A 23,398-nucleotide genomic window follows, 5' to 3' on the forward strand; every position below is an offset into this window, starting at 1 on the left:
ATAAAATATGTACAAAGTATAAAAAGTTACAGAAAATACAAAAAATACAAGAAGACACACAATTGGCTATTGACCATAAAATAAAAGGGAATAAAAAAACAGAAATAAAACTTTTACCAAGAGTTATCCTGCGACTGGAGCAAGTCAGGGAAAGTCCGCAATCCGCCAGTCGATAGAACTGGCTCCGTACGAATCGCAACGTCTATATCCCAGGTCCTCAATTTATGGGAATATGGACGTAGGCTGGACATTAGCCATTGGCCAATCGACTCTGGGGGTGTTCCTGTACCAGCCCACAGGACGTTCTGGGTACTGAAATACGCAAAGTCGATTGGACCAGGAATGGTTTGAATCACCAAGTCAGGGATTGAATTTCTGATACCAGCGCATCAGTCCGATCACGACAGTACCAATCACTGTTCAGCTGTTGCAATCTGGCGCCACATAACCATTTCCTGCATTTCTTTGGGATCGTACATAGGCTACAAATACAGTTTTACATGCAGGTGTAGTCTACAGTGTGTCCAATCAGAAGGAAGTATTTTCATCTCCCTGCAATTAATATTTTAGCTTTTATGAGAGATGAAATACAGTATATTCATTTGATCTGCTGATAAACTTCAAAGCTCCCAGACACATCAGAACCACCTCTGGTCTCCCGCTGTGTCATGAAGCCGAACTGTCTGGAGCCTTTTCCTTCCAGATTTCCCAGAAGGTGACAAATCTTATTGGCATCTAGGTGTCACCTCCTTCCAGGGAATGCTCTGTCCCTTTCAGATGCTAATTGGAGACCATATGTCTCTGCCTTAATTCTGAACACATATTATTATAACATGAAATGAGCTAAATCTACAATGTCATATTTCTACAGGTCACATCTCAGCTACTCAAATCTTACATGTACGTTACAGGGAACCCTTCAAATAATTTTATAGAGCTCATGGAAGTCCCACCCAAAAAAATATTATATCTGCAGCTCATGATACATTAGTGTAATAGGTAAATTGTAGATATAATAATATAACAAAGGATACATTTATTGCCCAACCTCGATCTATGTGACTTATTATGTTTATTAAATTATGTTTAGTAATCATGAAATTAAACTATTAATAATGGCCAGAAGAAAAATGCTAATATTGAAATTTGTAGTATTTCTTTATGTTGGTACTCACTTTAAGCTGTTGGCGGTAGTCATCCATGAAGTGCTCTCTCACACTGGTGGTCAGTGTATTGCCTCCTTACATTGGAAGTCAGTGTAAAAGAACTTCCTTACAATGGTGGTCAGAATAGTGCTCCATTATATTGGTGGTCAGTGGAAAAGGTGGCCTTTTACATTTTTGGTGAGTGGAGGATGTGCCCTCTTATATTAACCACCTCCCACCCGCCATATAGTAATATGACAGGCGCAAGGTGGTTCTCTCAGGCTGGGAGGACGTCATATGATGTCCTCCCATTCTCACTACACATGTGCGGCTCAGGGAGCGTGCAGTGTGGCGATCGGCGGTGCGCTGTGTCCCTCGGACAAACGGATCACCGATCACGGCTCGGTCATGTGATCAGCTGTGTCCAATCACAGCTGATCACATGTAAACAGGGAAATGCCGGTTATCGGCATTTCTCTCCTCTCGAGCTGTCACGCTGACAGCTCGAGAGGAGAGGAGAGCCGGTAATCGGCTTTTCGTGGAGGGGACATGTACACTGATCATCAGGGCACTGATGATCAGTGTGCCCTGATGATCAGTGTAGCCCCAGCAGTGCCACCTGTCAGTGTACATCAGTGCCTTATGTCAGTGCTCATCAGTGCCACATCAGTGCCTACCAGTGCACAGCAATGCCACATATCAGTGCCCATCTGAGCTGCTTTTCAATGTCACCCATCAGTGCCAGTAAGTGCCACCTATCAATGCCAATCAGTGCCACCTATCAGTGCCAGTCAGTGCCGCCTATCAGTGCCAGTCAGTGCCGCCTAACAGTGCCAGTCAGTGCCACCTATCAGTGCTGCCTATCAGTGCTCATCAGTGATGCCTGTCAATGCCCATCAATGCCACCTACCAGTGCCTTCTCATCAGTGCCCATCAGTGCCACCTATCAGTGTCCATCAGTGCAGCCTATCAGTGCCCATCACTGTAGCCTCATTAGCGCACATCAATGAAGGAGAAAAATAACTTATTTACAAAATTTTATAACAAAAACCAAGAAAAAACATTTTTTTTTCAAAATTTTCAGTGGTTTTTGGTTTAAGAAAAAATAAAAAACACAGAGGTGATTAAATAGCACCAAAATAAAGCTCTATCTGTCACAAAAAAATGATAAAAATTTCATATGGGTACAGTGTTGTATGACCGCGCAATTGCCATTCAAAGTGCGACAGCGCTGAAAGCTGGAAATTGGCCTGGGCAGAAAGGGGGTATAAGTGCCCTGTAGGCTAGCGGTTAAAGAAAATCTTTGTTGTTTGTGGTTACAGAATATACCTTGACAAGTGACTAGAGAAGTTTTACTGGTCACACCTTACTGCCTCTTCTGAATTACATTGGTGTCGGAATTATACAGGCATCATTAGGTAGCAAATCATTCCATCACTGATCAAGAGATCCTTAGCAAACACTGGAGGAACCCTAGGTTTCTACTATATACTGATTGAAAATGGCTGGGCTAACCATTTAACCATTAGATACCACACTCCCTAATTTTACTAAACTGAGAGCTACCATTTACAGTATTTCAGTTGAAAAAAGTGAGCCAGTTGCCTAGCCTAAAGTAATATAGATGATCTCATCAAAGAGCACTTTGAAATTCAACTTATTTCCAAAACCCAGGGTTTTTTTCTCAATGCATTTCATGAGCAACATTCACTTTGGCAGAAGGGTAACAATGCTTATGGGTCTGGAATAATTTTCGGCCATTGTAAAATCTCATGTTATACTGCTGCCCAGACATCTAAATAGTCTGTGGGGGCAGAAAAAGAGGAAAGAGGGGAAACAGACCCACAGAGGATAACATTGATGAGCATATTGATCCCACTGCATTCAAAGTTTTACTTCTCAAGGAGGGGCAATCCCAGCCACCAGATCCCTATAAGGGCCCTATTAAGATCATCTGATTCCACCTGATCCTGCTAAGCAAAGTTGCCTGAGAAAAAGATTAGCAACAAAAGGGAAAAGAGTACACTGGTGCACTACAGTACTATCTGGGTGAAATTTTTGATAATCTAAACAGGCAAGTTGTATGCATTTCAGAGTTTAATTTTAGTTTTAATGGATAGTGCAGTTAGCAACTCATTAGCTTTAGCAAACATAACATAAGAGCCATCCAGAGTGAAGAAGTCAACACAAAATAAGCTGAAAATCTATTCTGTACATTTGTGCCCAAAACGGATGTTGCATAGGGTTTCTTAACCACTTCAATACTGAGCACTTTTATCCCCTTCCTGCATAGGCCAATTTTCAGCTTTCAGTGTTGTTGCACTTTGAATGACAATTGTGTGGTCATGCAACACTGTACCCATTAAAAAGTTATCATTTTCTTCACACAAATAGAGCTTTCTTTTAGTGGTATTTAATAAAAAATGTAATACATTATTTTTGAATTATTTAATCAAAATATTTTTTTTTGTTTTAGCTAAATAAACAAACAAATCCACCCCCCCCCCAAAAAAATGATTTGTTCTTCATATCTGTTATACAATTTTGCAAATAAATAACCTTTCTTCATAAATTTAGGTCATACTGTATTGTTACATTTCTTTGGTGAAAATACCCCTAATTAGTGTATACAGTTGCAAGAAGGAGTGGTCCAAAATTACTCCAGATCATTGTGCAGGTCTGATCTGCAACTACAGGAAATGTTTGGTTGAGGTTATTGCTGCCAAAGGAGGGTCAACCAGTTATTAAGTCCAAAGGTTCATATACGTTTTCCTCCCTGCACTGTGAATGTTTACATGTTATGTGCAATTAAACCATGGCAACATCTAATGTTTGTGTAGTATTATGTTCAGCAGACTGTGTTCTTCTATTGTTGTGACTTAGATGACGTTCAGAGCACATTTTATGCCCAATTCATGCAAAACTCCACGTAATCCCAAGGGGTTCACATACTTTTTCTTGCAACTGTATTATTTAGTCTGCAGGAAAGTTATCTATAAGACAGAGTCCACAAACCATGATATATACAGTGTGTAACGGGAGTGACTTTTGGGGGTGGGGGGACCCCTGTATCATCTCCCCAGAGAACTATTATGGGATGCATGTGTTCCCCTATTTTCTACTGCCATGTGGTGTATCCCTTTGTTCTATTATGTGTCTTTGTTTGGTGGGGGGTGTTTATGGCAGTCCTTCCCTCCTGATGGGATGGCCTGTGATGTGTTTCCTGTTCCTGGTTGTATTTCCCCGCCCTGTGTATATATCTTGTGTTTGTGTTAAAATAAAGCAGTTTACTTCCTGTCTTAAGAGAGTCTGGTGCTGTCTATTTCCTGCATGATCAGCGGACGTGGTCTGTGGATGGTGTTCGGACAGGGAAGCGAGAGTATAACGGAAATACCCTAGTGCAGTCGGGGTCCTGTTCCGTTACACAGTGCCTTGATATAGGTATTCATACCCCTTGAAATTTTCCATATTTTGTCATGTTACAACCAAAAACGTAAATGTATTTTATTGGGATTTTATGTGATAGAACAACACAAAGTGGCACATAGTTGTGAAGTGGAAGGAAAATGATAAATGGTTTTCAAACGTTTTTACAGATAAATATCTCAAAAGTGTGGCATACATTTGTATTCAGCCCCCTTTACTCTGATACCTCTAACTAAAATCTAGTGGAACCAATTGCTTTCAGAAGTCACCAATTAGTAAATAAAGTCTACCTGTGTGTAATTTAAGCTCAGTATAAATACAACTGTTCTGTGAAGCCCTCAGAGGTTTGTTAGAGAAAATTAGTAAACAAACAGCTTCATGAAGGCCAAGGAACACACCAGACAGGTCAGGGATAAAGTTGTGGAGAAGTTTAAAGCAGAGTTAGGTTATAAAAAAATATCCCAAGCTTTGAACATCTCATGGAGCACTGTTCAATCCATCATCCGAATATGGAAAGAGTATGGCACAACTGCAAACCTACTAAGACATGGCTTTTCACCTAAATTGACAGGCCAGGCAAGGACAGCATTAATCAGAGAAGCAGCCAAAAGGCCCATGGTAACTCTGGAGGAGCTGCAGAGATCCACACATCAGATGGGAGAATCTGTTCACAGGACGTCCACTCAGAAGGAAAATTAAAATTTATATTTTATATTGTTTTTCTTCACAAAGTCAATGTTTTCTCTCTACCTCACTCTTATTATATACTTATATGTTGTTAGATTTGTATTGACCACTAGAGGGTGTCTTGAACATTGATAGCATAAAATTACCCTACGCAACATTATTTCAGATTGTCCTGCCTTCTCTGCAGTTATGAGGGGGTTACAGAGGGTAACAGGCAGTATAACCTTTGATGTCCACACAGTAAAGAGTCAATGATTGATAACCGATGATCTTTTACTGATAACATGTGACATAATACATGAAATGTGGATATGAATCAATGTGAGAATGTGCGTGAATGGTAAAACTGAAATACAAACAGAATAAACAGACATGAGTACATATCTAACTACCTAGCAATATGCACAACATTCCTCAGTACATAGGAGGGGTACTTACAGACTTTGGGGGTCTAATCAAGCCCATATATGAAGAGAGAACAGCATCCCACATCTACTTGCATAGTAGAATTTCTTCAGTCTGAAGAGATGAGGTCACTTCCTCCCAAGTTAGCAGACAGGACGTCCCTAGCCTTAAAGGGGACAGACACTGCTGAATGCTAAAGAATGCCTTGTGTAATACAAGGCAGCACACAGATACTTACCGTATTTTTCGCTCCATAAGACGCACCTGACCATAAGACGCGCCTAGGTTTTAGAAGAGAAAAACAAGAAAAAAAATATTCTGAACCAATGGACTGCAGACACAGTACAGGGGATGACCAGAGACTGCAGACACAGTACAGGGGATGACCAGAGACTGCAGACACAGTACAGGGGATGACCAGAGACTGCAGACACAGTACAGGGGATGACCAGAGACTGCGGACACAGTACAGGAGATGACCAGAGACTGCGGACATAGTACAGGAGATGACCAGAGACTGCGGACATAGTACAGGAGATGACCAGAGACTGCGGACATAGTACATGAGATGACCAGAGACTGCGGACACAGTACAGGAGATGACCAGAGACTGCAGACACAGTACAGGGGATAACCAGAGACTGTGAACACAGTACAGGGGATGACCAGAGACTGCGGACATAATACAGGAGATGACCAGAGACTGCGGACATAATACAGGAGATGACCATAGACTGCGGACACAGTACAGGAGATGACCAGAGACTGCGGACACAGTACATGGGATGACCAGAGACTGTGGACACAGTACAGGAGATGACCAGAGACTGCGGACAGAGTACAGGAGATGACCAGAGACTGCGGACAGAGTACAGGAGATGACCAGAGACTGCGGACACAGTACAGGAGATGACCAGAGACTGCGGACACAGTACAGAAGATGACCAGAGACTGCGGACATAGTACAGGAGATGACAAAATATGGAAAATTTCAAGGGGTATGAATACTTTTTCAAGGCACTGTGTAACGGAACAGGACCCCGACTGCACTAGGGTATTTCCATTATACTCACACTTCCCTGTCCGAACACCATCCACGGACGGACGCTGATCATGCAGGAAATAGACAGCACCAGACTCTCTTACGACAGGAAGTAAACTGAATTTGACAGGTACCCGCTCCCACTTCTGCAGAGTTGTCCTTCCTTCTTCTTCCCGCGGTGGCTTCTGTGATAGCCGGGTGCCCACTGCGCATGCACGAGAAGCGCTGCGCTTTGTGAATGGCCCGGAGCCTTCTGGGACTTGTCAAGTGTCCCAGAAGACACCGGACCATTTACAAAGCGCGGCGCTTCTCGCGCATGCGCAGTGGGCACCCGGCTGTCACAGAAGCCGACGCGGGAAGACTGCAGCGCTGGAGCGAGGAACAGGTAAGGTCCTGCAGGAGAGAACGGCTGAGCGGCCGGTCCGGTATTCTGACATGGTGGCGGCAGAAATACCGGACCGGCCGCTTTACATTCGCTCCATAAGACGCACTGACATTTTCCCCCTTTCCTCTATAAGTGCGTCTTATGGAGCAAAAAATACGGTATATAGCGCCGACAATTTACGTAGTGCTTTACATATACACCGTGTTCCAAATTATTATGCAAATTATATTTTTCTCATTTACCTAAATAATTGATGTAAATAACAGTCAGCATAATTCTCATATTATCAACTATTAAGAGTACAATTCACATTTTATTGAACAAACCTCCTAATGATAACAGTATTGTTTTTTAACATAGAAAACTTACAATGCACTGTTCCAAATTATTACGCACAGTAAGTTTCAAAACACTTTATAGGTTGTAAAGAACTGAAAATTGTCATTTGTTGTGTTTGCAGCATATTTACTGAAAGCAAAAGCTATTTCAATCAAACTTTTAACAACATTTTAACTTTTTAAACATTTTAACAGGTCACGTTACATTGTAACAGAGGACCCCTTGTTTGATAGCAGCTTCACAAGTCTTGCATCCATTGAACTTGTGCGTTTTTGGACAGTTTCTGCTTGAATTTGTTTGCAAGATGTCAGAATAGCCTCCCAGAGCTGCTGTTTGGATGTAAACTGCCTCCCACCCTCATAGATCTTTTGCTTGAGGATGCTCCAAAGGTTCTCAATAGGATTGAGGTCAGGGGAGGATGGAGGCCACACCATGACTTTCTCTCCTTTTATCCCCATAACAGCCATTGATGCAGATGTATTATTTGCAGCATGAGATGGTGCATTGTCATGCATGAAGATGATTTTATTATGGAAAGCATAGTTCTTCCTTCTGTACCAGGGAAGAAAGTGGTCAGTCATAAACTCCACATACTTTGCAGAGTTCTTCTTTACACCTTCGGGGCCCCTAAAGGGGCTGACCAGCTCTGTTCCCATGATTCCGGCCCAAAACATGACTCCACCGCCTTGCTGATGTCTCAGCCTTGTTGGAACAGGGTGGCCGTCCACCAACCATCCACTACTCCAGCCATCTGGACCATCCAGGGTTGCACGGCACTCATCAGTGAAAAAGGACTGTTTGAAAATTAGTCTTCATGCATTTTTCTGCCCAATGCAGCCGTTTCTGCTTGTGAACATTGGTTATTGGTGTCCGAATAGAAGGTTTATGCACAGTTGCAAGACTCTAGAGGACTCTACACCTTGATATCCATGGGACTCCAGAGGCACCAGCAGCTTCAAATATATGTTTGCTGCTATGTAATGGTATTTTAGCAGCTACTCTCTTGATCCAATGCATGGATCTGGCAGAAATCTTCCTCAATGTGCCTTTATCTGCACGAACCCGTCTGTGCTCTGAATCAGCCACAAATCTCTTAATGGCGCGATGATCACGCTTAAGTTTTCGTGAAATATCTAATGTTTTCATACCTCATCCAAGGCAGTGAACTATTTCACTCTTTTCGGCAGCAGAGAGATCCTTTTTCTTCCCCATATTGCTTGAAAATGGTGCTCTGCTTAAAAATGTGGAACACCGTCCTTTAGTAGTTTTTCCTTAAATTGGGCTCACCGGCCAATCTAATTATCACAGGTGTCCGAGATTGTTTTCAGTGATCAAAAGAGCCCTGACACACAATGCTATCCATGAGTTAAACTGAAAAACAAAATATTTAATCTTTGTGACACTTAAATAGAATTTGCATAATAATTTGGAACATGGTGTATATAATATATATAGTACATTCACATCAGTCCCTAGCCCTCAAGGGGTGTACAATCTAAGGTCCCTGTCTTACATTCATACACATACTAGGGTCACTTTAGACAGGATCCAATTAACCTACCAGCAAGTCTTTGGAGTACCCGGAAGAAACCCACGCAGGCACAGGGAGAACATGCAAACTCCAGGCAGTTGGTGCTGTGGCTGGGATTTGAACCAACAAACCTAGTACTACCAGGCGGAAATGTGACCCTATAGCCACTGTGCTGCCCATTTTTCTACCATCAGCTCTAACGCTGGATATAATGTGGTGTTATTATACAGGATTTATATAGAGCAGGGGCGGACTGACCATTTGGAAACTCGGGCACTGCCCGAGGGCCCGGGGTCAGTAGGAGGCCCCATGAGATGCCCCTGGTACCTTTTTCATAGGCTTTTTTGAGTTTGGCCAAGCACACAGGGGCCCCATGATCCCCTATTGCCCGGGGACCTCTTGAGTTGTCAGTCCGCAGCTGATATAGAGCCAACAGTTTGGCAGTGATTGTTTTGTATAACTATTTACCCCTTTAGATTCTTCCATATTTGACAATCTGGTAATAAAAGTTACTGCCTGTATAGTGAAACCCCAAAACGAGCTTTAGTTCAACTAATTACATGCAGAACATTATGAATTAAATTGTGGCCACCTGTTTACAATTAAAGTGTCACATAATCTAAAAATAAAAAAACAAGGTTTTGGAAGACCCTATTTTTTTTTTTAAATTCTAGAATTAATTTGAGGTAAGCAGCAATTTGGGTTGGCTAATATAAAATATCCCATGCTCTGAATATCCCTAGTGCACTAAAATAATATATCTGAACCCAAAATCTATGTTTGGCATCACATCCGACTATATACATTTTTCCAAAACAATTCTATTAAGTCTTTTAAGTTTTTTGCCTAGAGATCAAGCCAATAACAGCATATCCTAGGTTTTAGGTTGACAATGCTGTTCTATTGTGTTGCAATTAGCAGCAGCATTGTTAGCCTGCTTAAGCACTCCTTCAATTGGCCATTGAGCTTTGTATCAGGTCTCTTTATGGCTCCCACAGACCTGGTAGGTAGCCCAACAGCCACAGAAAGAGGAGCAGGTTGGCAACGTATCTGTTGTAAGACTTCCTGCTTTCAGATTGAAACAGGAAGTGCAGTTACTGAAACAACCATCATCTGGGAAAATGTTCGAACGATTCTCAAAAATGATTTGCTTAAAAAACTGTTTACAGTGAGATGTGATATCAAACACTGTAATAATAATCATACTGAAATAAACTTTGTTGTTAAATATACTTTAAAGCATGCAAATTAGGTTTAACAGCAAGATTGCCTAGAGAAGGCAGTATACTAAAACTCCGTGACTGGTAAGAAGAACTCTAGTTTAAGTCCTCATGCACACTGGACGTTTTGATAACGCTGGTAACGTTAGCTGTATAAAGTCACGTTAAAAACGTGAGTTTTTCAGCTTTTTTGTAGCGTTTTTGCATTAGCGTTTAGAGGCATTTTGCCACGCTTAGCAGCGTTTTCTGCTGTTGCGGTTTTTAGCTTTTTTTGACAGAAAAAAAAAATTTTTGTCGCAAAAAGTCCAAAAACGCCAGTTTGCAGCATTTTGCCCCTTTTTTTTAAGCGTTAGAGCGTTTTTACAGCTAAAAACACCTAGAAACTAATTAGTCCTGGGTTTTCTTTCCAACCAAAAAATGTCCCAGCCAAAAAACATTGATTACAGTCTATGTGTGCAAGGACACATAGGTTAACATGCTGGGGGGTTTATAGCTGTAGAAAAAAAACATCAAAAGCCAAAAACAGCAGCTGTAAAAATGTCAAGTGTGCATGAGGACTAAGAAGCTAGTGGTATGGTTACTCTGGAGAAGATGCAATGATCCACAATTTAGTTGGGATAAACTACTCTTTGGAAAACCATAACCCAGGGGCTCCTGGAGGCCATGTTTTATGTGAGAGTAAGCAGAAAAACCTTGCTGCTGAAAAAACTATCACATCTCATATGGAGTTTGCAAAAAGACATTTGAGAGACACAACAAATGTGGATTATATTTGGTATGATGAGACCAAATTGTAACTTTTTTCTTTAGTGCAAACTGCTTTGTGTGGCAGAAAAATAACACAGTGTTCAACAAACTAAGAACAATGTCTTGATGATGAAGTATACAAAGTTGTAGAGATACTTTGTCGGGGATGGGAAATTGGTTAAGACTGAGCCTGGTAAGCTAGACAAAGGGCATTTATTTAATGAAAACCCTTTCATCTTGCAAGATACCCACTCAGAGTTTACTTTATAGCATAATAAGGGCCACAAACACTCAATAGAGTGGTTTACTTCAAAGAACCTACAATAATGGCTTTCAACACCAAGGTCCATATTGCATTCAGAGTCTTTTGCAAAACCTGAAAATTTTTGTTAGCCAGCAGTCTCCATCCAACCAGATACAGTAGATCAAGAGTGTCACAAGGTGAGGCCATGCCACTGTGTGATTAAGCAGTTTAGGTCAGATTTTGGAGGAAACAAACATATTAATGAGGCAGGTGTGTCCTTCCTTCATATTGGAGCTGGGATCAGAGCTCATGGCCGCACCCTACCGAGGAGGCAGTGATTGCAAGAGAGCAGTGAGAGGTGCAGGCCTGTATCATACAGTCCAGGCCAGGACAGATTGAGGCACGAGCCTGTGAGTGAGAGAAACAGTCTGTGAAAGATGGAGCAGTTGAGAAAGTGTAGGAAAAAAACAGAGCTGAGGTACAGCATGTGTGCATGAGCACTGGGATGTGTTTGATGGTTTGGAGGGCCAAGGCCTGAGACCGGAGCAGTAGAGCTGCGAAGAGAGCCATGAGGCTGAATACAGTTTGTGTTGTTTCGTATTGATGGTGGAAACCCCTGCCTGGGAAGGTGATTGATGTGAACTTCTATTTGTTTTAAATAAAAATGGGCAGAAAAATCCCTAAAACTTGCCTCTGGTATGGAGTGAACTAATTATTTGGCACTACCAATGAGCTACAAAACCCTCAACTTGTCACAGGTGATTATACCATAAACAAAAGTGCAGCGCTAACATAAATTAAGATGTATGTGCAATACAATAATGCAATACAAATATATCAAACTCGTATGTGTCACCACAAATTGAAAACATAAAGGAATCCAAATGTGAAGCCAAAAACTGTGAAGTGGTTCAGTGATACTTCGATTATGAGGGAAATGACAGATGTGGATGTCAAACGAAACCAAAACTTCTTAATGATGATATATTTGCATTGCACTATTGTATTGCACATACATCTTAATTTATTTTAGGGCTGCACTATTGTTTTGTGATGTTTATTTTACTATGTATTATGGTATCGTGCTAGCTGCTATGTTTTTTGACATCCAATGGAACCCTAGTGAGGTTTTTTTTGTTCTCGGTTATACCATAACGGAAGAGCAAGAATTCTAGGATCCAAAAATGCAAATGTAGTAGAGTGTGCAACGGGATTAACGTGGTCACAAACTTTTCTCTTGACGTAAAATAGGTAGGTAAAGTTGATCCAGGGAATATCCGATTGCCTCTTAGGGGATCAGGAAGGAATTATTTTCCCTGCAAGAGCAAATTGAATCATGGTTTGCTGGGTTTTTTGCCTTCCTCTGGATCAACTGTGGGGATAGGATTATAATTTTTTTTTAATGGTTGAATTGGATGGATATTTGTCTATTTTCAGCTAGACTAACTATGTAACGTCACACTTGACTATACATGCTATTATGAGAGAAAGATAGCATGTGTGCACAGAGAACTGTCCAGTAGCCAAAACACCCCCCCCCCCCCACACACACACACATATATGTAGATTTAATGTATATACACATACACCAAATCCAAATCAGAAAACGTCTTTGTAATTTTTATTTAAAATTTAATAGACAAAGTGCACGTTGCAGATTGACTATATAATTTATGGAAATTCTGAGAGAATAACAGTTTTTCTTATTGTGTTCCACTGTCTAAAAACATTTAGTTTGCAATAAAATTTTTAAAAAACAAAATCAAAACATGGATAGTATTTGCTGTTACAACAACAAAATTATCACTGTCATTTTTCTTTTCTTTTACTAGACACTGCAAGAACATATTTGTCACAGAAACCTAATGTAAATGGAATATAATGCTTTGAAACAGCTACATACATTTTGAAAAAAAAATGTGCTGAAACTAATGGTCACTCCTTGTAATGAGTTTATTGGTGTTGTTGAACAGAGGAGAAGCAGAAAATTGGCTGTGTGTGTCTGACAATTTCCAGTGTGTGTGTCTGACAATTAAATGTCATTACCCTTGAGAAACTGGGAATGTGAATTGGTAACAGCACGCAGTAAACAATGACATAAACCAAAGGCAATGTGAATTAGGAATGGTGATGATTAGGGATGAGCTTTGGGTTTGAGTTGACTGAGCATCTGACCGAAACTTTAGATGTGTGAGGTTAAAGAATGGTTCACGAACAGCTGAACTAAATGGTCAAATTGGGCTTGTTCACCCTGAACCTTTGGCTTCTGCAGCCAGACGTGGTTTATTCAGTGGCATAATTACTACCGTCATTAAATTAATGACTTTCCGGGCCACCTTCTGCTTGGTTCACCAGTAGGTATTCCAGTTGACACCGTTGACCAAATATGGCCATGCTCAGTGAGAGTCCATCGAGAGCAGGATTGTTATATGTTGGTTTTTGCGTTTGTGTCAGTGAGTCAACGGGGCACTGTTGATTGACCATGAATCTACATCGCTGGGACATTTTTCTTAAATAATAGACTTTGTCATGAGTTGAGGGTGTATTTATTTACATTTTCCAGATTCCAATAGCTCTCCTTCACGGACATCCACATCCATGAGGCTAGGCATGTGGAGGATGAGGCTTTTGTCACCAACAACATGGACACAAGGTGTCTTGCTAGGGGGGTCCTCCGGACAGGGTACCCTTGCTATGTTGAGGACAAGTGGTTTGGTATGCTTTAGGTGGGGAGAGTGAGCATTCTTTATGACCCTTCCGTTCCTGGCCAGTCAGGCTGCATGCCTGAATAAGTGTCTGGTATGGTATGTATTTTTTTTATTTTTATCTTGGTTCCACCTCTAAATCCATACAGGCTTATATCCTTCAAAGCGAAAATCCTTTAAGAGTTGATCATTTTGCCCTGATCACGTCTGTGGGTTTTAGATCCTGGATTGTGTGATTGAGAATGGATTTATACTGCGGGACATTTTCTTTTTCTTTTTTTTTTTTCAATAAAGGACTTTGTCACAAGATGGTTGTATTTATTTACCTTTTATTTCTTTTTTTTTTGTAAATGAGTAAGGGGTACACTCCTGTGGTATTAACCGAAACATTGGCATTTTGCCAACATACAGTATTTGTGCCAGTTTTCTACTTAAAGGATAAGTTTATTTAAAAAAATAAATTATAAATGCCCATTTTTTGCAGGTAAAAAAATGTGCATTTACAATTTTTTTGTTTTTTGGAGCCTGGAAAGTATTGCACCAGCAATCAGTAGATTGCTGGCGCAAAACCGGACTCCTGCAAACTGTCAGTGTATCTGTGTGCCTGTACATCCTGTATGGACAAGCAGATACAATCTGACAGGAAGACTCAATGAACTACCACAGTGATCAACAGCACCATGGTAGTTCATTGAGAACTGCAAGCCCACAGCTGCAAAGGCTGTCGGGACTTGTAGTTCATTCACTGAGCACTGTGAATGATGCAACTGTGTGGGCGGAATCCCGCACAGTCATGCAGTTTTCAAAAAGTAACAGCTTGTACAGGGATCTTCTCCCTGTACTGCTGTCACAGGGGGTGGTGGTGGGGGGGATCGGGCAGTGGCTGCAGAAGTGGGATCATGTTACATGTTCCACCCTAAAAACAGGTGGAACATGTAACGTTCCCAAAGGTGATCTTATCCAGTAAACATCTGAGCTCAGTCCCCACTAGCCAATGTTCCCCCATAAAACCCAGAAGACAGAGGACATTTTATGGTGAAAAATAATTACTGGGGGGGGGGGTGTCCAGCTCAATATTGAAGGTGAGTATTACAGCAAGGCCTGCTTTTATTTTAACCCTTTCTGGGGGGGGGGGTCTGTTTTAATTGTAAAGCATTTTGCACATAGTTGGGTTTCAAAACATATGCACACTTAAAGCGATTCTAAGGGGAAAAAAAAACGTACCTGCTCTGCGCAATGTGATCCTCCTCTTCTCGATGCTCCTGGCTCCTCCCCTGAGTATCCACATAGCAAGCCATTTGCTATGGGGGGGGCACTTGTCCAGGCTAGCTCCTGATCTTCTCCCCCCTAGCTCAGCCCCACCCCCTGCTTTCTCCTCACTGGCTGTGATTGACAGCAGCAGGAGCCAATGGCTCCCACTTCTGCCTGGCTCTTATGAGGAGAGAGAGCTGCTGCTCTTGGGTACAATGCTGGACCGAGATCAGGATCGGGTAAGTAAAGGGGGGCTGGGGGGAGCTGCACACAGCAGGTTTTTTACCCTAATGCAGATAATGCATTAAGGAACAAAGCCTTCTGCCTTTAGAACCCCTTTAAAGCCCAAAACCAGCCAAAATGGGTTTTCCAGTTTTGCACAGGATGGAGCAGGGTCAGAAATTATGTTAAGGTTTTATGGTTGTCTGTGACTCCACTGGGCAGATTTTTGACTCACATCTATCTGTGCCCACTGGTGTTGATTTACTAAGAGTTACCTGCCATTTGGGTAGTTTAAAGAACTGTACCACTCAAAACTGTTAAAATTTTGGGAAACTGTGATGTAGGCGAGCTGCACTTACCTTTACAAATGCTATAATGTAGAAACAATACCATAAAAATATATTTTTATTACTTGGCACCCGAAGGTCAATGTGTCCCCTACAAGAATGAGATGTTCATTCCTCACTCTTCAGTGGTACCACCAGTGTGGCAAGGAGATCACTGAAGTGACTGCAAAGCACTGGGCTTAAATAGCAGAATAGCCACACAGATACTACATGAACCAAATGTACTATTAAGAGATTTAGGTTTGTAAGTATGACAGATATCATGAAAAGACAAAAAATAAATTTTAATTTAGTATATTATATAAGCTATGCAAGAAATGTATTCATATTCCTTCTTTTTATGGGGCTTCTGCATCTTTAAGGTATCAAAAAGAAGAAGAATCAGTGACAAGTGTTCTTTGGTATTTACAATGTTTACTTCCACAGAGCAGTGAGTGTGCGTCTAGGGGCGTGCAGTTCAGAAAGCTATAAAGGAGATAGGCTGGAGAATTTCATTCATTCATTCCAAGACAGCTTACAAGCTGTGTGCTGAACAAACCTTTTGCCGTGACACTACACACAATGCAGAACTCTCCCTGGAAGGTCAGGTGTGCTACTCTGTGCTTCACTCTTTTATCCATCACTGGGGTCAAGCTTAGGCCCTTGGGCGAGCAAGAGAAAATGATTCAGCTGGAGGCAGTGAAGAAAAGCATTTTGGATCACCTAGGTTTACATAAACCTCCTGTTATCAGGGAAAAAATGGACAAAGATGAAATGCGCAAAATGTATTGGTTATACCAGGAGAAGTTAATGGAGCTGCGGGGAAATACAAGCAAGGACGAGGCACCAGAGAGAAGAGTGCATATATTGACACCAAAATGTGAGTGGGAGATATTGTAGCCTATAGAATATATTAATGGAACCTAAGCTTTTAATGTAAAGGACACAGGCTATTTGTTTTCTGCCTTTACACATTTTACTTATTTACACATTTTACTCATCTTTCACATTGGTGGTGTTCAGATAGATAAATAGACTGATAGACAAGTCATTTTAACATCTAATAACATAAAGCAAGACAGTATCCTCCATCTACCTTTATCTCTTGGACTAGTTTACTGCATTTGAGAGCACCCAGGATTCGTGATCAGCACCCTTTCTTCTATGTATACGTATTTTACTGTACTCTTTCTGGTCATTGAACCATTAATTCTATCAATACTTAATGCCTAATTCACGAAGCACAACAGGATAAGGATCCATATTTTTAAAAAAAGTGAGTTTTTATTTCAAGGAGGACTAAGTAGTTCAAGCCATAAGGTGTGTTTACACATCTGTCTAAAAAAAAAAAAAAACAAATGTATTGCAAATATGCATTATAAGGGAAATTCCTGTGCTTTGCATTTTCTTTTACACTTCTTATGCATATTAGCATCCTTTTATTATATGTATTTGTTAAGTTTGAACATACATTTTACATGCACCTCCATTTACCTCTATGGAAGCCACTTTTTTATGAAAATGTGTTAAAAAAAAAAAAAAAAAAACAGTTTTCAGAAACACAGCGCAGATGAGAACGGAGAAGTGCATGTGAACCCTGTCCTCAAGCCAAGCATCTTCTCTGTGAATCAATAGAACCACTGGTTACCTGTTTTTGGGGTATAATAGGTACTATGCCAACTACATACATACATACATTTTATTTAATTTTTTAAGGTACTTATATAGCGCTGTCAATTTACGCAGCGCTTTACATATATATTGTGCATTCACATCAGTCCCTAACCCTCAAGGGGCGTACAATCTAAGGTCCCTAGCTCACATTCATACTTACACATACTAGGGCCAATTTAGACAGGAACCAATTAACCTACCAGCATGTCTTTGGAATGTGGGAGGAAACCGGAGTTCCCGGAAGAAACCCATACAGGCACAGGGAGAACATGCAAACTCCAGTCAGGTGGTGCCATGGTTGGGATTTGAACCAACGACCCTTGTACTGCCAGGCAGAAGTGCTAACCATTTAGCCACCGTGCTGCCCATACATGCTGTTGTTGGTAAAACCTATAATTCTGGAAAAGGTTGTACTTGGAGTAACATAGAGGCTGCAATTGCTGGTCTTTTCTAAATGTGCTCAATGACTTGGAACTAGTATGAAGATCAGTTTTTCTGACTTTTCTGCATGCTTGTTTTGATCAGTGGATGTATTGAAGTATCTCTGTGAGGACAGTATTGCCATACATTCCCATGAGGGATATTTCCCCTCACTTCCTACCCAGATGACAAATGTAGAGCAGAAAAAGAATAGATGAGAGGGCTCAATTACCATTTCAAATTTGCCAGAATAATCTCCTCAACAGGGACTCTGCATTTTAAACCTGACGGTGGTGCTAACCCTTTCCCACTTTGTCCAAAAGGGGTGTTTTCAGTTTATTTTATAAAAATATTTGAAAATTAACGGTGCTATAAAAGTACCTAAAATAAAATAATGATCCAGCATTCCAAGCAGGCATTTTCCAAGATTACGGACCGAAGGGAGTATGGTGTGCTGGTGTAGTGCAGCAGTGCCTGTATGACATGCTGCAGTACTGAGTAGGCAGGCTGTGCTTTCTGTATGTATCTTATTGCTTAATTCACACTTTTGGCTTCACTGCATCAGTGTATGTAAACCCTAAATCTGTTTTTAGTATGTTTGGTAGCATGCTCCATTATATTCAGTTTTCTTAACTGCTTCCCACCCAGCCTATAGCAAAATGACGTCCAAGCTGGAGCTTCCCCATCCTGAATGGATGTCATATGAACTCTGGAACTCGATAGAACTTTGGCCTCCCATTAAAAAATTGTGCTGCAGAAGTGGTTTTAAAGGCTCAAAGTTTTTCACCTTCATGCATTCTATGCATGAAGGTAAAAAACCTTCTCTGTGCAGCATCCCCCCTAAGTCCCCCTAATACTCACCTAAGCCCCCTCTCGATCCAGTGATATGCACTGAAGTCTTGGCTATCCTGGGACTTCCTCTCCTCATTAGCTGAGACAAGTGGGAGCCATTGGCTCCCACTGCTGTCAATTACAGCCAAAAAGAAGAGAGGAGGTGGGGCCAAGCCATGGCTCTGTGTGTGAATGGTGCCCCCATAGTAACCTGCCTGCTGTAGGGCATCCAACAGAAGGGAAGGGCTAGGAGCGCCAGCGGGGGACCCCAGAAGAGGAGGATTGGGGCTGCTCTGTGCAAAACCACTGCACACAGCAGGTAAGTATAGACATGTTTGTTATTTAAAGAAAACAAAAATAGCCTTTAGAATCACTTTAACTATAACTGCATCTGCACTTTCAGTTTTCTCATAATCTACCTACAAAGTTCCACAATTATCTGTTGAGCCTGCAAGTGAAGTCCACCTATTGTAGCTTTCTCTGATGGGATGGTAAGGATGCTGCACTGCTCCTGAATTCAGAGCAGGCTTGACACTCATGTAGGTTGTGTCTGTTCCCACTACATTGCAGGGGAGTAATAATCAGCAATGACACTGCTGACTCATAAGCCTGTAGCTTGTCAATCAGTACCTGGCCACACCTAGTTGTGCCCACTGCTTTCAGAACTGAGAGCACTGCCTTTGTTGCTGACTACCTCCCCCTGTGAGCTACAAGGTCTGGGATGGGGACAATGTAAGACACAAATGAGCAAAGATTTGGCTCCGTTAGGGAAAATTATTATTATTATACAGTATTTATATAGCGCCAAAGGGTTTGCTCAGCGCTGTACATTAGCGAGGGGGACAGAACATGAGACAATACAGTACAATACAATACACAAGGGGTTCAAGGGCCCTGCTCTTTCGAGCTTACAATCTAGGAGGGAGGGGATAGTGGTACAGGAGGAAGTGGCTGTGGGGGATGGAGTGGTAGGAGGAGTGGAGGAGATCGGTTGTTAGGTGAGGGTGGGGTAGGCTTCCCTGAAGAGATGGGTTTTCAGGGTGCGCCTGAAGGTGAGGAGGGTTGGTGACAGTCTGATGGATTGGGGTAGGGAGTTCCAGAGGATGGGGGAAGTCTTGGAGAAGTCCTGCAGTCGGGCGTGGGAGGAGGAGACAAGGGAGCTGGAGAGTAGGAGGTCCTGTGAGGAGCGAAGATTATGGGTAGGGTGGTATTTGGGTATCAGGTCAGGGGAAGGGAGTTGCAGTAGTCCAGGCGTGAGATGAGGGAGTGTACGAGTTGTTTAGTAGTGTCTGGGGTGAGGAACGTGCGTATCTTGGAGATGTTGCGGAGGTGGAGCCTGCATGACTTTGATAGTGATTGGACATGAGGTTGGAAGGAAAGGTTTGACACCCAGGACTTTGGCGTGTGTAGTGGGATTGATGGTAGCGTTGCTAGTCGTGATGGAGAGGATGGGGGGGGGGGCGCGGGCTGGGGAGAAAACTAGGAGTTCGGTTTTGGACAGGTTTAACTTGAGGAAATGGAGCGACATCCAGTCTGATATGTCATTCAGGAGGTGGGCGATGCGGGCGGAGAGTGAGGGGGTGAGGTGAGGGGTCGAGAGGTAAATTTGTGTGTCGTCGGCATAGAGGTGATAGTTGAAGCCGTGGGAGTGTATCAGTTTGCCAAGGGAGGAGGTGTAGATGGATAAAAGGAGGGGTCCGAGGACAGAGCCTTGGGGGACTCCAACAGAGAGGGGGAGGTGGCAGCGTTATAGGTGACGCTGAAGGAGCGTTGGGATAGGTAGGAAGAGATCCAGGAGAGAGCGGCGTCCCTGATGCCAAAGGAGTGCAGTTTGGTAAGGAGGAGGGGGTGGTCAACTGTGTCGAAGGTCATGGAGAGGTCGAGGAGCAGGAGGACTGAGTAGTGGCCATTAGCTTTGGCGGTTAGCAGGTCGTTAGTGATTTTAGGTAGGGCGGTTTCGGTGGAATGTAGGGGACGGAAACCAGACTGTAGTGGATCGGAAAATAAAGACAGTTTATTTTTAATCTGGCGTGTTGTAATTTTCTGTAAAATTCAGTGCAATATGGCAACCTGGAGGCTTTCTGTACACAGTTGATGTACAGAACTTCCTCAGAAATGTAATTTCATGCTTGTGAGATTGGCTCACTGATTTTCCCAGAAGTCTGCACTAAGATAAAAGTAACATTTTAGGCATCCTCTACATTAGGAAGTATATTTTTGGTAAGATAATCCTTAAGGGTTAATTACTTCTAAAGGGATGCAGATGCTGCAACTTTCCTCATTAGAACACTGCAAGTGCATCAGCTGATTATATTGAAGACAGACACTCCCATTCAGGAATCAATATTCCAACGACATAATGAAGCACACAGTGTTTTATTAGGAACAGAAAGAGGCATTGTTTTTTTTCTCAACAAAAGTGGAGAAATCATTTCATTGTGAATGTGTTGCAAGGTTCCTTACCTAGAGATTCTGGTAGTCACAATATTTCCAGCAACAGGGTAACAACACTAAGCCGCTGCTTCACAATTAGTAACGGGTTGTCAACCTTCAATCTGGCTTCCTTTTTGGTAGACCTGCTAATAAGTTCAATTGCCAACTAAAGGAGGGCACATGGCAGGCTGACAATGCTGCTAATTGCAAGAGCACAGCTAAGTGTTGTCAGTCAGCAACAGGAATTGCTGGTGTTTCCAAGATCTCTAGATAAGAAAAAAATAATAAAAAAAAACAAAATTAGGATGACACCAAACATACTGAATAATTGATTTAGGGGTTACATACATTTTAAGAAATACTAAAAAGTGTACAGTTCTTTTAGGAAGGCTCTCTAAAACAATTGGTAAAATAATTTAGAGTCAAAAGATGTTTTGCATTATAATTACTGAGAGTTCCTAATACCTTATTCTGTATTGCAGTAGAACGTAGCACGAAGAAATGTGGTAAACATGGAAGCAACAGTCATCGCTACAATTTGATCTTCTCCAGGACACAGACAATACATCAACAGTTGAGCGTGATGAGGGCTGAACTGAGACTCTGCAAAGATGTATTAGCTGCACTTAGATCAGCTGCAGCTAACTCAACTTCTAAGGCTATGGTGAACATTTATAAAGTGACAGAGTCAAGCCATGCTAATGGAGTACAAGAGCATAAATTACTTGATTCTAAACCCATAGACAAAAACATGTTGACATTAAATGTAGATACTGCTGTACAGCAATGGGTTGCAAGTTCTGAGAAATGTCTGCAGCTTGAGTTAGTAATTGTACTGGACAAGCAGATTGTGAGTAATGGCAGCAAACAGATTGGGGCAGACAATGCCCTTGTGTTAGAGGTGGAGACACAGGAGCAAGCACACTCAAAAACAAGGAGAGCCAGGTCCCTCTCTGCAGATGAAGACTGTAAAAAGAGTGAGAAGAAATGCTGCCGCAAGTCCTTATTGGTGTCTTTTGAGCAGATTGGTTGGAGTGATTGGATTGTACATCCATCCACCTATGAAATGCATTTTTGTGAAGGATCCTGCCCACATAACTACAAACCAGCCAGCATGCATGCCCAAATTAAATACAGAATGCATCACATTAATGGCGATACTCCAGCACCATGCTGTGTTCCGGGAAGTTATGACCCCATGGTACTCATGCATTATAATTCTGAGCGCAAACTGGTTTTTACAGTCTTCGAGGACATGATTGTTCGAAAGTGTCACTGTGCCTGAAATGGTGCCAAGGGTGCCGGCAAATAGAAATTTGAGACCTGCTTGCTAAGGGAAATATTTTATCATGCATTGGAACAATGACCCAAACAAAAACCTGTGCTGCCTTATATGATTTTCATCTATGCTTTATTATCAGTTTAATTTATCCAGCAACTGTTTAGATATACAAAAAAAAGGTAGACAAAGTTAAAAGCAAACTAAAAATAGATTACTGTTGCATAATGCATTCTTTTAGGGAAACGGCAGCCATTTAACCACCAGGTTTTTCTACTATTTGTAAGTCGAATTTTCAAAATATCCGTTTTGACTGTTGGCAATGAGAAGAAGTAATAATAACTAGTTATCAGCCTATTGCTCCAAAATGCATTTTCTAGAACTGCAAAATTCTCAACTTTATGTGCTCTGGATATTATTTACTCATGATCTATATGTGGATATCGATGAGTGGGCATGGTAGATAACATGTTCTGGTTACATAATCAGCATGCAGCACAGTCATGAAAAAAAGCAGTTAGTCTGTGTAATTTTTGTTTACACTTTATGATTTTATTGCACTATTATGAAAAAAAAAATCTATACTAGGAAAGGGCTTTATAAGGGTAAACCAGCTAAACCAATGCACTGATTTTTAACCAAGATTGCAGGGCATTCATGCAGTCATGCATGGTGTAATAAAATAATACATGCAATCTAAAAAAAGAATATTAATGTTTGCTCTGTATACCAGAGAAGAGAAAACAAAGAAAAGTAGATTCAATACCTGTAACAATCAGTTAAGTTAGATGCTTCATTATGTGGAGGAGATTCGTAAAGGAAGGCTATTTTCTGACTGGGTTCTAAAAACTCTTCTTTTTCCATTTGCCACTGGATTTACAGATCAGGCACACCTTGTAAATACTTATACATACAATTACAGAACCTAACAAATATATTTGTCGTCATGGGTGTAAGTAAGTGAAGAGCTATGACCAAAGATTTGCACATAATGTAAAACTGTTTTCTTTGACAAAAAATGGTATCCATACACTTGAAAGGGAAAAGGAAAGCTTAATTAGTTTTTTTTTTGCAGTTTTATTTATT

The 23,398-nt window shown here is 41.5% G+C and overlaps 1 protein-coding gene across 1 annotated transcript; it reads left to right on the forward strand.

The window, feature by feature from the left end:
• The first annotated feature begins 16,257 nt into the window (after window positions 1-16,257).
• Window positions 16,258-22,603, forward strand: GDF15 (growth differentiation factor 15). The gene is made up of 2 exons (XM_089687845.1): window positions 16,258-16,555; window positions 21,516-22,603. The coding sequence occupies exons 1-2, from the start codon at window positions 16,258-16,260 to the stop codon at window positions 22,316-22,318; spliced, it is 1,101 nt and encodes a 366-aa protein (XP_089543971.1). The 3' UTR covers window positions 22,319-22,603.
• The last annotated feature ends 795 nt before the right edge of the window (window positions 22,604-23,398 follow it).

The sequence above is a fragment of the Staurois parvus genome, unplaced genomic scaffold, assembly GCF_062004578.1.
Source record: "Staurois parvus isolate SC_StPar_1 unplaced genomic scaffold, SC_StPar_1.0 ptg000439l, whole genome shotgun sequence".
In the NCBI taxonomy this organism is placed as follows: Eukaryota; Metazoa; Chordata; class Amphibia; order Anura; family Ranidae; genus Staurois; species Staurois parvus.

What these genes read in the sequence shown, in the direction of transcription:
- GDF15 (XM_089687845.1), top strand. Translation starts at nt 16,258, where the DNA reads ATGCAGAACTCTCCCTGGAAGGTCAGGTGTGCTACTCTGTGCTTCACT. An exon ending in GCATATATTGACACCAAAAT is followed by an intron (nt 16,556 to 21,515) that starts GTGAGTGGGAGA and finishes TCTGTATTGCAG; the next exon opens with TAGAACGTAGCACGAAGAAA.